The 16993-nt window shown below is 42.4% G+C and overlaps 1 protein-coding gene across 1 annotated transcript in view; it reads right to left on the bottom strand.

Moving 5' to 3' along the window:
- Positions 1-15287, bottom strand: part of mrc2 (mannose receptor, C-type 2) — a 31180-nt gene extending 15893 nt beyond the window's left edge. The window contains exons 1-9 of the mRNA XM_083931308.1: positions 15008-15287; positions 8530-8934; positions 6378-6551; positions 6104-6268; positions 3876-3989; positions 3442-3585; positions 3158-3349; positions 792-946; positions 529-633 (exon numbers count right to left, since the gene is read on the bottom strand). Coding sequence (XP_083787434.1) covers positions 529-633; positions 792-946; positions 3158-3349; positions 3442-3585; positions 3876-3989; positions 6104-6268; positions 6378-6551; positions 8530-8934; positions 15008-15134 — 1581 coding nt within the window. The 5' untranslated portion in view covers positions 15135-15287. The remainder of the gene's footprint in view (positions 1-528; positions 634-791; positions 947-3157; positions 3350-3441; positions 3586-3875; positions 3990-6103; positions 6269-6377; positions 6552-8529; positions 8935-15007) is intronic.
- Positions 15288-16993: the final 1706 nt, after the last annotated feature.

The following is a 16993-nucleotide window of genomic DNA, read 5'->3' as shown; positions in this document are numbered from 1 at the left end:
TCATGTGAGTACAGGTAGTGGGTATCATGGTGCATTTCTGTTGTGTGTACTGAACACACATGTCAACACCATGTTCCAATTAGAATACCCTAAACACATCATTTTTGTTTTATAGGGATATGGAAAAGTACAGTATGTGTTAAGCCAAGGTACATACGGCTCACGGAGTGATTTATACTACAGTTACAGGCCGGGGGTGGACCAGTGGTAAGGGTGAGAGATAAAGGAAAGTTCTGGAAAAAGAGCTCAAAAGTGACAGGACGGCTGAAATGCGTGGAATAATAATTATGCTCCCAGAAACAACACAGCTGTCAGCAGCTGGAATAAGAGCACAGAAATGCTGCGGGAGATCTGAATAGAGTCTTTGTGGAGTAAAACTGAGGGATATAGGGGAGACAAAAAACAAAAAATGTATGTAGTCCAGAACGGAAGAAAAAAATCAGTTACCTAAAGCATACACATTAAATGACAGGGAGAAAATGAAGCACGGAAAAGAGAAAAAATGCAAAGAGAGAAAAAGAGCAATACTTGTTTGCAGTCTTGGTGCTGTGGCTTCCCATCACTCTTTGTTCCCGGTTTCTTACAGATGGAGGCCAGAGTCAGATTACAAGGGCTGTCATCCCAGCGGCCTTCCTGCACACGTAAGCAAGGCAAAAACAGAGAGAGAGAACACAGCTGTTAAATTTATACAAACGGAGGAGACTCGCTGACACTAAGAGTCCATTACTTTGAGGTGATTAACGCCCCAGACTTTGGGGGGTCAGTGTGAGGGTAAAAGAGGGGTCACTCACGGCTCCCCAGATGGAGACGCAGTCTTCTTGGGTGTTGCGGAAGTTGTTGGGTTCAAAGGGGTGCCAGTAGGTGAAGATGACGGGCGTGTGGTCAGTCCATTGGAAGTCCATTTGCATATCAGTGTCATGGAGACCAATCCACAGCTGGTCAATCTCTGACAGAAAAAGTATTCAGATATTTGACTCAAGTAAAAGTAGCAGTAGTAGTAAAAGTGCAATGTTACAAATAAAAGTCCTGCATTCAAGATGTTACTTACGCATTAATGCAATAATGTGTAAGTGGAGTAAAAAGTACAATATTTCCCTCTGAAATGCAGTAGAGTAGAAGTACAAAGTAGCATAAAATGGAAATACTCATGTAAATTGTACTTAAGTACAGTACTTGAGTAAATGTAGTTTAGGAAGACAATACAAGGAACATAAAAATTAGGATTCAAATATGATAAGGTTTACAACTACCATAATATGAAACTGAAAAACTTTTCCATGAGGTTCAATAATTACATTGGAGTAATTCCATGGCCTAAAAATTTGATTCCTCACATCGTGTGCTGTTTTTCAGATCAGGGGAAACAGGCAACGGTCGGGTCGACTCGACACATTTGAGCATAAAATGTTAGGAAAACAGCAGGAAAATACTATTTAATGTTAATATTTGACTTAATATTTTTCCAATGCCATGCCGAGAAAGCCATAGCTGAAACACCGGTGCATTTTGCTCCTCTGTGCTTTTACCAGAAACTGAAGACCAGACTTTAAAGAGTGAGTGAACTCTTTGTGAACCCATGGATTTTAACATTAGTTATGCCTTCCTGTTCTTTCTTTTGTCCTTGGTTGAGCGTTTTTCTTCCTTCTTTATTTAAAGAGAAAAATATCAAAATCCTTCACTCCCCCTGTCTGGAACGCATTTTATTTTTCAAAAAGTTATTATCCTATTATATTATATTCCTTAAAACCAGCCAATTCAATTGGCAGCCCACAGCCTCAGAGTGTCCCAACATACACAAATCTGATACGACAAAAAATGCAAACTACATATAAAGTGTATATACACTGGTGATCAAATTTAGAGAACAAAGTATTAAGACTTGATTTATTATGAAATTTGTTATTTTTTATCGTCATAGTAATAGAAACTGAACCCCCAACTGCTCGGGGCGCCAATCACCCTGACATCTCTCCATGTATATAGGTCCTCCTTTGTGCATGCGTGTGTATTTAGGGCCTTTGTGTGTTTAACATGAATAATATAATAACAGAGTGAAAAAATGTAAAATTGACAAATAAAGGCATTCTTTCTTTCTCTCTAACTTTGGAGGAGGAAGTGTCAGAGTCCAGCTCTAAAGCCCATAGAGGATCTCTGGAAAATCCTTGGCAACAAAGTAATGGTTAAGAAACCCACTACAGTTACTGAACTATGGGAGAGACTGAAGAAGAACAGACCAAGATCAAATCAGAGCAGTGTGAGAAACTAGTGATGTCCTGTGGGTGCAGATGTGCTGAAGTCATTCAAAGTAAGGACCTTTACACTTCCTATTCATTTTTGAACCCTATAGCCCTAAAAAACATTGTTGAAATCTTCTCTTCTGACACAATGCTTACTGTTCTCTAATTTTGCTCACTGCTTTTCTTTCACAAAATAAAGGATTTTGTTGATCTAAAAAAACATGCTTGTACAGCAGTGGTATAGCCACAGCTGATATTCTATCAAATTCTGAACAATAAAAAATAACAATATTTTAATACTTTGTTCTACAATTTTGATCTCCAGTGTATAGTAGCTAACAAGTGCTCATCTCGTTTCCTTTTCATCTTCGTTGAGTGTTGCACATGCACAGAACCAACCAGGAAGGAGGTATAGCTCGGGCAGTGACAACGCCATTCATCTTGTTTCCTCATGTGATGCATTTCCGGCTCTGCTGAATATGCTAGAATATGCTATTCTATGTATGCCATTTTTATATCTGCTATGCTATTTTACCACCATTTCCAAAGGCCAAACTAATGTGTTTAGACAAACTTTCCCCAGGGATCACAGGAGAGGGACACTTAAGAGCAGAGTTTGATTTGTATCTAACGATCTGGTCATGCACAGACAGAGAGCCACTACAGCAATTAACACTGCTATTGTTTTACTACATTTGCATTTAAGACTTATCATTACCAAAAGCTAAACAAAGGCTTTAAATAGGCTGTGGGAAATGTGTGGCGAATCTACATTTTGTGGGTTTAAAAATGCATTTGAACAGCCTTGATATTACTACTTGTGGGTATTGAACTCTGATTTAAGAAGATTTCATTTCATTTCTGGTTTCCAACAGTATTGCAGTTCATAGGAAACGATAAAGTACAATTAAAAAAATCACCTTTTTTCAGGTTGCGTATGATGAACTCCAGCTCAGGTAGAGTGTGGATGCTGACCAGGCTGGCCTCCATCCGCTGACAGGTTTTCTGAGCAGTATCCCAGTCAATCTTATCTGAAGTCAGCTTGTAGCAGCCAGCCTGGAAGGCCTGCCAGCCCACATCACACTCATATTTCTCATCATCTGCCCACGAGTCTGCGGGGGCAAAAAGATAAAAACCCGTCCAATTCTAGACTTTGGAACTGTGGCAGGACTGAAACCTACTGTGTAAATGTTTGTACACTGACCAGTAGTGAAGGGGTCCAGGGTGGCATTGGGCCTCTTCTTACAGACATACGGCAGAGCGATGGAACAATCGCGGTCTTGCCAACGACCCGATGACTCCGTTCTGATCACAGCGCAGTTCTCCTCCTCAGCATGGTTTGGCTGGTCTGGAGGATGAGAGCGAAGTAAAGAAAATCTTTAAAACATCCCTAATGCCAAGGTGCCCTTGTCCAAGGCACCTTCAATACTCCAGTGCTCGACAGTAAAAGACTGCTAATGCACTGGAATATTACCAAGACTGGTTCATAACTCAGACCAGTGTGTTGCTAAAAATGAGCAAGCAAGCCTCTTTCAGCCTTCTGTGGGAGATAGATGTTTAAAAAAAAGATCACAGGCAGTTTAGCTTTAAAAAAAGAAAAGAAAAAAAAGCCAGAAAAGGTTGTTTTTACAGTCTAACCTGACTCCCAGTTGAGATATTTTAGCGGTGAGGAGTCGGCCCATTGCCAGCCTCCGTGGATGTCCAGGTCATTGAGGCCAATCCACAAAGCAGCACTGTAGCCTGTCAGTAAACCTAAAACAGCAGAAAAAACACCTTTCACATGTTATGAAATACGACAAATAACGCTGTTTTCACTGTGTGCTTTTGTGAAGGAAGATACAATAAAAGAAAACAGCCAACTCAACACTATATTGAGCTGATGGCAGAATTGTTATATAATAATGGCCTAATATTAGCACCATGGTCTCAACTTCCCACAGATCAATTATTCATGTTAGGAGAGTGAATGTGCATAGCAAATACGATTTAATATTATGCTACGCAGCAAATATCACAGCCCGGGATAGATTCATATTTGAGGTTTGTTTTCATGTTTGTCACAGGAAAACTAAGGAACAAAGACTTTACAGACATGAAATATATTAAGAAATCAAGGTTATTATTGTCTCTGTCGACTTCATTAGGGGTTGATAATGTGCAATTGCACCTCTTTTTCTTTAGTTTTGAAATGCCAGTAATTAATTCTCACGTGTTGTAAGGTTGTCATGTAATCCATATTGTTTCTGTATGTATTTAGTGACTTTTTCTGTACCAGCACTGTGTGCAGGTTGTTGAGTTGAAAAAAAGTCAAAAAGAAACTGTATTTTGTGTGTGCCGAGGACTCGTTTTTCTTTTTGTCATGGTATCAAAACACATAGAGTATCGTTTTTTATTACTAGGATTGAATTGAAGTTTAAAATTCTGGCCTCGTGACAACTTTACAGTGCTGATGTATTGTGTTCAGAATAACTGCCCAAAACTAAATCAATGTATATTTCAAACAAGTTGATCTCATATTTCCCTCATTAATTATGTTTTATTTCACGCACCTGCAACCATCTACATCACAGGTATGCACAGTAGTAGATATGTAGACCTAACAGTTCATACTCATCTTTCATTCAGTCGTACTAATATGGAGCTAAGGTCGCACTCACACTGTCCTTCCGTACCGTGCCCAAACAGGTTTTACGGGTAAAGCCTAGTTTGTTTGACCAGTGTGAGTGCAACCGCACCGCACCTAGCTGCTACCCGCTTGCCGTCCACGGAATGTTTGGGAGACGTGGGCTTTTGTAAAGCACGTTTGCACGTGTACGAGCATGAGGCCTACGGCGGTTTTGACGTCATTTTATGTGCGCCTGTTTGGACATAGAAAAAAGAAGGAGGGACCATGCACGGACATTTAAAAACAATGGCAGCGAAAGGTTCACGTTGGTGTGATGTGGAGGTGGAGTGTTTACTGCAGATTTGGTCAGATGAAAATATTCAAAAGCAGTCGGACAAGACACACAAAAACTCTGAGGTCTATGGAAAGATTTGTAAACAAAGCGACGCATCGCGATGACGTCAATCAATGCGCGTGACGTGTTACGGCGTGATGACGTATAGGCAGGCAAGAAGCATTTGCGCGAGGCCCAGGTAGTGTGGGTACAAACGGGCCTGGGCCGAGGGGGGAGAGGGAGGGGGGGACAAGTACCCCACGGGGCACGGTACGGACGGACAGTGTGAGTGCGCCCTAAATCCAGGCCAAAAGTTTTGATCTTTTGAAAAACTAAAATGGCTTGGCTTCATCTGAGGGGCGTGGACTCATGACTGACAGCATAACAGAGACAGCTGACGACATCCCTCACTTATGCTGCCTTCAGGAAATGTTGGTACTGCGAGAAATATAACTCAAGACTTGCCAGCATGAGCAACCGAATAAACTGTATTTGTAGAACACTTTTATATAATAAATAAACTACAGCTCAGAGCTTTGCACGGAAGAAATGATACGCTTTACATGAAAAGACATAATAAATGCAATAGAAGATTTAAAGGGTAAGTCATATATTCGACCTTGGTTGTCCACGTTTATAGAGCTTGCATGTAACAACACCATGGTAAGAACGCAAGGGGCGAAGTATCCAAATGCACTTTTTATAGTCCACCTTCAGATAATTTTAGTTTAACCACAGCAGACTCAAGTCAATAACAACATCCCCCGTCACAATTATGTGACCGATTGTAAGTGCAGTGGGATTCTTTTCCTTACTCCTTATGAATTCTCCTTGACATCTTTCCTTGACCATATGGAGTTTTCAATCAACGTCAAGGAAAAGTAGTTCGGAACAGACATAGCGCACACATATACACATAGATTTTACCATTGATGTATGTCTGCTCATGCAGCTTGGTGATGCTCAGCAAATCTGCTCCCTGCTGCTGGCAACTGATCCGAGCCTCGCTCCATGACAGTGTAGCCTGGAAATTAAACTGGTAACAGCTGTCTGTCAGCGGGTCAGTATCCCAGAATGTCTCACAGCCACTGCCTGACAGGGAGGGAAAGGAGATACGACTTTAGGGGAGGAAAAAACAGTTGGGTGACAGGAAATTGTGGTGAGTTTCTCATAATTTTTCCAGTGCCAAGTGATAACTCACTCTTGACGGGACAGAAGCCCCAACGCTCGTCTTTGCCATAGTCGTAGGTGGTGGCACACCAGAAGTGACCGTCCTCACGCCCAATACTGGTGCAGTTGTGGAACCACTGACCGTCATACAGGAAGGGCAGATAGCAGGGGCTGCCGTGAGAGTTCCCCTGGATCGTGTAGATCTCTGGGGAGCAAAGAGAGCCGAGACTTTGAATCCCTGCATGCGGCAGGACAGGCTGTGCTTGTGTAGCCTGAAGGAATGGCTGTGAACTGTGCTGATCTGAAATACCGTATCTGTTTTCCCAGTGACTTGTATAATCAAACACATGGTGAAAAACAGAAGATGATGTTACAGTCAAAACAATAAAGTCAAATAGTGGTCAGGAGGAGGAAGAGGAAACAAACAAAGAAGTAAGCAGGCTATCATGAGAAGTGTGTTATGAACGATATTTGACATCAGAATCAACAGCTTCAGATCACAAGCAAGTTTTAAAGCAAGTAGTTTAACTTCTAAACTTCTAAATTTGAGAAAATACCCCGAGGTTGCCGTTTCCACAAGTAAAGTATAGTGAAAAGAAAAGGGCAATAGAGAAAGGGGGAGGCTGGATCTGTAGTGTTACCAGAACAAGTTAGGTCAATGGAAAGTAGGGCAGACATGTTAAATGAGGGAGGAAAGATTTCTAAAGCTCCCTCCCTGACTTCCCTCTCTCTGCTCCACCGCTGGTCGGCTGGCTGCAGCGGAGTTGCTCCTCTGCTGACTAATGTCAGAGGCATTCCTCTCCAGCAGCAGCAGCAGCAGCAGCAGCAGCAGCAGCAGCGAGTTGACTTCACAAAGAAACTTGTGAAGATCGGCACTTGAAAGTTGAAAAGTGTCTATGCACCCAGTTCCCTTGCCACAAAGAAAACATTCAAAGAGACTGAGCGGAGGAAGGATAAAGAAGAAAGTAAAGGGAGATTTTCTGGTATTAACTTTATGGCAGAGCTGGTTTTAATTGTACTAAAGCCGAGCCTGTTAACTGTAGATCTGTACAGCTGACTGAGCCTTGCAGTCAATGAGCAACTGTGACATATGATAAAGAATGGTACAGACAGTGGAAATAGCCGTGAACCACCGTGATTAGATTTCATCTGGACTGAAAAATATACATTAATAAAAAATATACTTGAGGGAAAGGACAGCTCCGTGTGTTTACAGGAGTTTACAAACACCAGCAATGACTTCCTTGGTTTTCTGACTGTCTTCAAAGATGCAACATGTTCACGATATACCCATTGGATCAGATACAACTGCTCCACAACAGTAAGTCTATCTGCCGCACTGATGCACTACAAACAGTGAAGAGCAGCTCACTGGCTCACTGTGTCCCCACAGCTGGGGAATGATTACGGGATTTCAGTCAGTGGAGAGCGAGTTTATCATTTACGATCTTAATTCTCATATTTTGTGGGGTTTTTTGGTTTATTTTGCCTATGAAAGTCCCTCCACCAACACCTCAAGACCTCACTTCCCTCTTCTAAAAACCGCTCTCAAACCCCACCTATTTAAATCTGCTTTTAAACTGTGATCCATCGGCCCTGTTCATACTTGTACTGTGAGTTTCTAAAGAACACATTGACATGATTTAATGTTCAAAGTTTTTCTCATACTGTCTGTCTGAATATACCTGTATTCACCGTGTGTCCATTTTAGCGCCTGTCTCTTTAAGACCCCCCTCCTGAAAAAAGCACAGTCTGCTCTGATTGGTCAGCATTTCTGGGATCTGTGCTCTTGGCATCATTGCAGTGGGGGAATGACTGCAGAGGCACCTTCTATCTATATGTAGTGGAGTTGTGAAATCACAACTGTACAGACTTCCTGACGTCTCGTTTAAAGGCACAGTCTCTGAATAAGAGCTGTGTCCATGGCTCTGTGGATTGAGTGTGTTGATACTTTCACAGCATTTATTTAGCACCTTTACCTGCATTATAATTAAAAGAAGACAAGGAAATCTTTTTATTTTTTTTACAATATGGGACCTTTAAAATTAAGGTATTTTAAAAGGAAGCTGGACGTGTATTAACTAGTAAACCTTTTTGGTCAAACCCACAGGTAAAGACTGACCACCAATCTGAAGAGTCATTGCTATGCAAAACTTATCTTGTTTGAATGAAAGCGTGCTTACCACGATATGTTTTAGAGCACAGGTCCTGCACACCACCATGCAGCGTCCATTTGAGCTTTGAAGGAGGGGAGGTTGAAGAGGAGTTCCAAAACGAGGGCGAGGGAAGGTAGTTGTTGAGGTTGTCCAAGACCTGGCCACAGTTCCAGGTCCAGCGTATTCTGGGGGGCTCGCGGTCGCAGGTGTACACCCCCAGAGCAGACTTGTCCCATCTGGAGGTAACGTTACCAGTGGTCACGCCCAGGCAAAGCGAGGAGCCCAGGTTGAACAGGCGACCCCGGGTCACCCACTTCCAGCGCTGGTTGTCTTCCTCACAGGAGGTCGACAAGACGAGGGAGTGATCCCGCACCCCCAGGCACCCCTGGGCACCCTCATGGAAGAAAGCAAACTCGTCAGACTCCAGCGGCGCTGTGCAGATAGAGAGAAACGATGGCATGAGTCGATAATGCTGACCAAAACAGGATTGAATGTTAGCTGCAAGAGAACAGGTCAGCGGCTCGATCAATACCTCCATTAACGGATGCAGTGCTATTAGAACTAGTTTGAGTTGTGGCCTCTGTTGTTCCTTTGTAACACGCTTCAGTGATATTAGTAATAATACCCCTAAAACCCCTTATACGCAAGATATGAAAGAACTCTCAGTGGGAAGTAATTGCAGATAGGTCATGCAATAAACTGTGACAAGTGGTTGCACATGTTTTTAATGCACGGTTAGCAATCACGTTTGAACTCTTTCAACATGCACCAGGTGTCAAGAATTCCCCCCAATACCCCAAGTTTGACCTGGATTTGCCTCTCACCTCGCTCACTATAGGTGTCTATTTTTATTGTGTTTGACTCTGAAGAGAGGAGCAGTTTGTGGTTTTAGGGGATATATAGAAAATATAAAAAGGTCTTTATTATGAGAATCTGACTGATATATTTGACCAAAATGACTGACCGTTAACTTGATGAAACTGTAATGAACCTCGAAGGTGAAATGGGTAGCTGCTGTTTTCATTCAGCTAGTACACTGATGCCTTTATTGGCATTACTTCAGTGTGAATCGCTGAAAATCTATAGCTGCCTGCTAGGTGTTTACCGACTGAGCTTGGCAGTATTCTCCTATACACGCAGCATTTATCATAAATATATAAAATGTTAGCAGAGAGTTACAGAACAAAAGTGTTGAACTCAACAGATCCAGAGCAGTGGCTGGACGCCAGCCTCAGTGACTGGAATTTCCAAAATATATGTGGTTTTCCTTCATTCCTTTTTTTTCTTTCTATTTTTTGTCCTGAAGGATGTAGAAATTGGTAACGTAGAAGCCAGGATTCTGAACATAATGGTGCGTGGGTGAGAGTCTGTGTGAAGGTGGTAGAAAGAAAGACAAGTCAGGAGTGTAGGAGTTACTCTAATTTAAGGTCCTGCTGCAATGATTTTTTTTAACTATCCCCCAAAAACACATTTCTCTCAGACCAGCTTCAGAGGTGAGAGAGGCGAAAAAGTGAGACCCTCAGCATTCCTACTCGGCGGGCTCCTGTGAGAGGCCAGGAAGTGGGGAAGGTGGGAAAAGATCACTGTGCATTCGGTAGAAAAACACAACTCGTCTTTGTGGTTGTTTCAGCCCGCTAAGTCTGCGGTAATCCCTCTAAAACACTTCAAACCTCCTGTGCTGCTTTTATAGACACGGAGACAATGGAGTCTCATCAACAGCCCCATAAAACTCCCTGTAATCTGGAGGAGAGCAGAAACACGCCCCTCTTCTTGCTCTCAGCCTCTGTGGTTGAGTTTCTCAGAAGCAGTGTTAGCTCATTTGGTCTGCAGCAAACACAGTAACGGAGCGCAGCGGCACAGTGGTTCTGCATTGAAGAAAAAAAAACGGTGTAATCAGTTATAATCACCCAGCTTTCTCTCTTACAGTAACACCCAGCTGTTAGGGCCAGTTCACTGTTTCAATCATGAAAGGTTCAAATCAGAGCGAGTGTATCTCTTAAGTCTTCTCGTACTTTATCTAAACACTGGTCCAGTAAACAGTTGCTTTTGGTGCTAAACTATCCTTCCATGAGGCCTATATTCTAGTCACTCCTATTAATGTAGCATACTCCATAGCAGGACAAAAGATCTTTAAAAATGTCAGTGATAACCTGTGGAACATCCTCGTCTGAAAGTGGCAGTGTACCCACTGAAGGTGGAAGTGTTATGATACCAAAACATCTGACTTCTGATGAAGCGGTTCATTGTTTGGATAATAAAACACCAATAAAAAAGGGAAAAATGTACATCCTAGTTTCCCAAAGCTCATGTTGGCTCATTTAAATTGCATGTTTTATCTGTTCAACAAGATAGAATTAATCATTTCCATAGAAGACCGAGAAAATCTGAAGAAAATCCACATCTGTGAAGATAGAACTGATGATTAAATGATGTTGTTTTTTTTTAAGTTGCATTAAAAATGACTAAAAACGATTAATTGACAGGACTGGGTATCGTTCAACATTTTTCGATACTAATACCTTGACTTGACAAAAAATGTAATTTTATTTTGCAGCTCCTTTACACCTATGTGTGCTTGCACACTGTCAAGCAAACACCAGAAAAAACTTGCACACTGCCGGACTCCAATTATAATGTCTATTTACTGCACCAAGGTGGTGACGTTTGGAGCAGAACACTGCTCTTCTTCAGACTGCTCTTCTGCTCCAAACGTCCCCGCCTTGGTGCAATAAATAGGCATTATAATTCGAGCCCAGCAGTGTGCAAGCTTTTTTCAGTTGTTTACTTGACTTACCTTTGCCTCACCACCTGTCCGCTCTCGCTTGGATGTGTTATACATCTATATTCACACTGTCAAGCCTCTCAAAATACAACCACACACACGTGAGCTCCATCTCTGCGTGCCTAGTTACAGAAGAACATTAGACAGCCAATCACCAGTGTGATTAATAAATTGGTACTTATTCTGCCTGCTTATTGGCTCACTGACGCTGATGAGATTTAGTCCTTAAGTATTGAAATTTTGTATCATATGACACAGCATTTTCTAATACTATAGAGGCAGAAGTGTCGAAGTTTGAAACCCAAATAATCGTTTTCAAAACTTTTTGATTAATTTTCTGTTGATCATTCATTTTGTCTCTAAAAATCGTACAGAAGATTTAGCATGAAGCCCTCAGGACAGTTCATATAAAGCCCTTTGTGACCGACACGTCCTCAGATCTCTGCTGTGATTCATGTCTACTCTGCAATCACAGTAGGGTGTCTACCACAACAGACAATAACATGTTGACATCCTATAATCTTCGCTCAAGATTTAGTTACACTTCTCACTGCAAGTCAAATATTATTATGGATACTTAAAAGCCAAACGTACACAATGCTGGCAAAGCATACATAATAAATCAATCTTGTGCGATTTTGTCAATGTCACAATGAGAACAGCTTTAAAAGTAGATGACAGTGTCAGCTTCAGGGGACATTTCACAGTAGAACCAGCCCAGTCAAAATCAGCATTACACTGAGTGTTGAATTCACTTCAGTATATACATATATATCTATATTTATAAGCTTAGTATTAATACGGTGACTATATGAGAAGTTCCTGGCAAAAGCTTTTGAACCACTAGACAACCTGAAGCTGCCGTTCCAGACAGCAAGAAGCAAATTCAAAAAGAAGTTTTTTAATTCCAGTCTGGAGGCGACACACAACTGGATGTTTGATGTGAGAAAACTCCCCGAGCGAGAGTGCAGAATTCCAGATTAACTTTAAGCCATTGAGCCCTGTGAAAGCTAAGCCACAACAGCTCTCCTGCTGTGATCTCATCCTCTTCTTTGCCCTGTCACCCCTTTTTTTCAACGCTTTGAGACTGAGAGGCTGACACACACGGTCGAGGACACTCGCCAAGAGCGGCAGATATTCTCAGAACTTCCACCTCCTCCATACGGTCATCTGTTGGACCGGTTTTGAGAACAATACTTGCAGACGTGGGTGATGAAATCAACAGCAAGTCTCGGCTCGACACATTATGAGTTCAACAAACTTCTTCGTATCACAGTATTTGGTGGAGTGGGATTCAGCGCTACTGCAGGATGATTCAATCTAAGTGGCCTATATTTTTCTTTTCATCTCTAATCTTAAGATCTAGACTAGGCTTTTCCCAGTTACCTCTCCTTATTTTGACAGAAGTCTGAGATAAAAAAAATAAAAAAATAGGCCTCGACTGGCCAGTGTGACAAAATGGCAAACAACAAATCGGCAGGAAATTCCAGCCTCCTGTGTTTGTTTCTTCTGTGTTTTATGGTGGCCTGGCCTCTGTTTGAGATGAGGTTTAAACTCATCCAAGAAGCATGGGAGAGGGAAAAGAGAAGGAGAGGGGCTATCGGGAGAGAGGAGCTGTTTGCGTCGCAGCCACAGTCAAGGACAGAGCTAACTGGGACCTTTAGGAGAGTAAATATCAAATTTGGGAAAAAAAGAGAGAATAAATGCAAACTTTACATCATTCCAACACTTATGCACCTTGTGACAGTTCATGTTTAACTGTTCGAGATAAGAGATGAAGTAGTTAAAGGAGAGAAGTGCTTGAATTCATTTGGATGGATGAGATCATGAACAACTGAAACCATTTGAAACCCTACACCATGTTAGTCTGAACTTTCATGCCCAAATAAACTCGGCTGCATTACAGTTCTGCTCGTCATGAATCAGGAGGAAAGAGAAATCCTATAAATCATCAAGTGTCATTGTCACTTTTTCTTTCCTCCGTTGGTTTCCAGCGGAAACCGTATACGTTGTGGTGACAGTACAGCATAGGACAGCACGAGACTCTAATTTGTTATGACGTTACACGGTGCGTGACAACTGGCCGGGCTGTTCCCCGATCAACTCTGGTGGCTGGGACCCCGCAAGAAAACAATTCACATAACAAATCCAAAGAGACAACGTTTCAATGAAACAGATCAACAGGATCATTTCCCCCTTCGATCTGTTCGACTGCGACTCCATTTGGTCCACAGAGTGATTGAAAAAGGGATTCTCAACTCGGGCAACGTGGGGATTTGATGGCAGATGGGTGCAAGTCATTTTCAAATTAAGAAACTAAGCCTCGTCGAAAAAAAAAAAAAAAAGAAGAGCTCCAGATTATTGAGGTTGCGTTTCATGTAGTAAATTCTGAGGGATGAGAGTGTAAAGAGTGGGAGTGGAAACATAAACAACGTCACATCTTAATCTTCGAAAGAAAACGAAAAGACTAAATGGAAAAATCATCATTCGGATCTCCTGAGTGTGGCTTAAAATTCAGTGTGGTAACTCTAATATCAAACTGATTCAATGAAAATGTGTCGTCAATCACTTGCTTTATGGTAGCGGCTCCTGTTAGGATGGCCAAAATCTTCTACTGCGATATAGATCATTGCATACCTCAGTAATCATATAGCATTTTCTCTAATAACTCAATATATAAGTTGTCTATATGAAATAATCATATGGTATTTCTGAATACACTTGTGTGAATTGAATACATTAACAAATGAAACTAAGTCTTTTCTTATTTTATGTAGAATTTTAGAGTTAAGTATAAACTCACAATATGTCACATCAGATTATGTCATAACTCTGAGACATTTGAGTTAGTACTTGTGTTATTCTATTATTCTATTCTATATATTCTATTATCAATTTAGATGGCGTGATTCTGTATAACAGTGTCTCCATATATGATTGAATCACCATAAGATTGCACTGAAAGACAATCAATGATCGTGTCACATTATGACCCAGCCCAGCACAGTATTTACAGTTGAATCACACAAAGGGAGTCATGCTGCTCCACCTCATCTCACTCACTCCACAACAGAAAAGTCACTGACAGTATGGTCAAGCTGGCAAACTCTGATTTCCAGTTGACATGCAAAAACACTGGACAAAAAGAAGCTCCACATATCCAATCCAATGCTTACTGGGGGACATTGTTAAGGTGGATGTACCCTCCACATCCTCCAATCACGCGTTAGGGTCTAGAAGCTGCTCAGCGCCGGACTGAATGTGTTAATTGCAGCCTGTAACAGGATGTAAAGGTCACATCTGCCCGCGGGGTGCCAAACGAGGCGTCACTCCACGCCACTTTTACAACGCAGGCTGAGAAAGAAAGCGTCCGGCGCAAACACAGGCTATACCGTCAAAACGGGATAAAGAGTGCGGCTTTAAACGAACTTACACCGTGGATAGAAATCATAATAGAGACACTAGAGCCAGCAGCCCCTTCTCTTCTCCTCCCCCTCCTTTTTCTCCACATCTGGTTCCACTCTGCTCGGACTTTTGGTTCGTGGCATACCGACACACCAAATCCAGAACGGGCTACGCATACATTACCTCCCAGTATCTGCTTTTTTTTAAATGCATTTTCTAACTGGAAGTCGTCACCAAAACCCCAAAACATGCACAATAGGCCCGGGTTTGTCCCCCTTCTACATCAATGAAACTGAGCCAAAGTGTGCTTTTCCTCACCCGTGACGCTGCTCTTCAGTTCCAGACTAAAGATGAATAAATATAAAGTGCATTTGTAGAATATAAGTTGCCCGTTTGTCCATGTTCTCCTTGACTCCTTGTTTCGGTGTCGGCCGTTGCCTTGCATGCTCACAAAGTACAACACACGCGCACACGCGCTGCGAGGAAAAAACCCCAAAAGCAAACCGAGAAAAAAAAAAAAAAAGCAGAACCGGAGCAGCGAAATGCCCCAGTGATGTTACTCTGAGGACGGAGATGAAGAGTTGGTGGCGAGTTTGACCACTAGAGCTCCGTCTGCCTCTCAGTCAGAGGAGAGTGAAATGAATGGAGCGGCGTCAACAACGTGTGTGTGTGTGTGTGTGTGTGTGTGTGGTTCCCAACATGAGGTCCGGGGACCTTCAGGCGCCTGTTAGAGGACCCCCCAAAAGCGACAAAGTATAAGAGGACTGGAGAGAGTTAAAAAAAAATAAAAAAAATAACAAAATCCAATCCCAGAAAAGTATTCATAAAATCTGTTCTGAAAAGCTGTATTAATTATGTTATTTGTATATTTATTGTATATATTTCGCACCTATAGGCTGTCATTTTAGTCTGTAGTTTGTCTGCTTCTTTTTGTTTTTGTCGTGCCCCGTAAGCCCCCTTGGGGACAAATAAAGTTTCTTGAATTTAATTTAGTTTAATTTAATAACCATAGCTGTCAGGAGATATATGAAAAATAAAATCTGACTTATAAGCAAACGTTTTGAAAAGAATTTGACAACTTTCTATATCCATCTTTTAAAGAAATAATATTTATTACATTTCTTCTTCGATATTTTGGAGTTTTTCCAGAGACACAGACCAAGACAAAGGCAGGGACGTAAACGTGCTGACCCCTGGCATTGCCGAATGATTCTAGGGCCGTGGAAGGAAGCACCTGTTTGCAACGCACTGCTTCTGGAGAGGGGCTGGACTGTTGCTTTTTCCAGACTTGCTCAGCGTGAGAGGCGCTGGACGAGGGTGGCGATAAGGCGGTTGAGAAGCTCCTCAGTGGCAAGGCACCAGGTGTGGATGAGATCCGCTCTGGGATTACTGTGGACAGTGCCCCTGCCTTAAATACAGGGGGCCTGGAGGGTGTGCTGTGCTCCAATTATCAGGGCTTTCACACTCCTCAGCCTCCCAGGGAAAGCTTATGACAGGTCAGGGGGAGACTTCAGCTACAGAGGGAGCAAGTGGACCAGCACTTTACCCTTTTAATGGACATGGAGAAGGCTACAAGCCACCCTGTCCTTATATAACTGGAGTCAGAGCTGTATCTGTATTCTCCACGGGAAATTCAGTTCAGTGGATGCGGGGCTCTGCCATGGTTGTCACTTGTCACTGATTGTCATGGATAGGACGTGTCTGGTTTGGGGAACAGAGTGGCTTCTCTGGTCTTTGCAGACTATGTGGATTCATCAGGCTGTGACCTTCCGCACGCACTGGGTCAAGATCTGGATGATGGTCAACAACTCCAAGCCTGAGCCAGCTGGATTGCTCCCTCTGGGGTTTGGAGTGAGTCACAAGTGAAGGAGTTTAAGTATCTTGTGGACTGATTCACCAGAGAGGTTAAAATGGAGCGTGAGGCCAGCGTCTGCAGGGATGAAGCCGTTGTAGAACACTGTTTTGATTAAGAGTGCGGCAAGCTGGAAGGCAAAGCTTGCGATTTACCAGTCAATCCATGTTCCAATCTTTACCTTTCGGCCGTGGGCTTTGGGTAGTGACTGAATCAATGTGATTACAAGCGGCTGAAATTAGTCTCCTCCGTAGGGTTTCTGGGTGCCGCTTTAGAGATAGGGTGAGGAGCTCCTGACGTCTGGAAGGAAGAAGAGCCACTGCTGTGTGAAAGTGATGATTAAGGTGTCTGATCAGAATGCCTCCTGAGCACTTCCTATGAGACCCCGGAGGTGACCCAGAACACATGGAGATATTATTTATCAGCTTGGGAACACCTCGGGAATTGGAGGA

Source organism: Echiichthys vipera (assembly GCF_963691815.1).
Source record: "Echiichthys vipera genome assembly, chromosome: 17".
NCBI lineage: Eukaryota > Metazoa > Chordata > Actinopteri > Perciformes > Trachinidae > Echiichthys > Echiichthys vipera.
The sequence above is the reverse complement of the archived record's forward strand: the minus strand, read 5'-3'. Positions and strand labels throughout refer to the sequence as shown.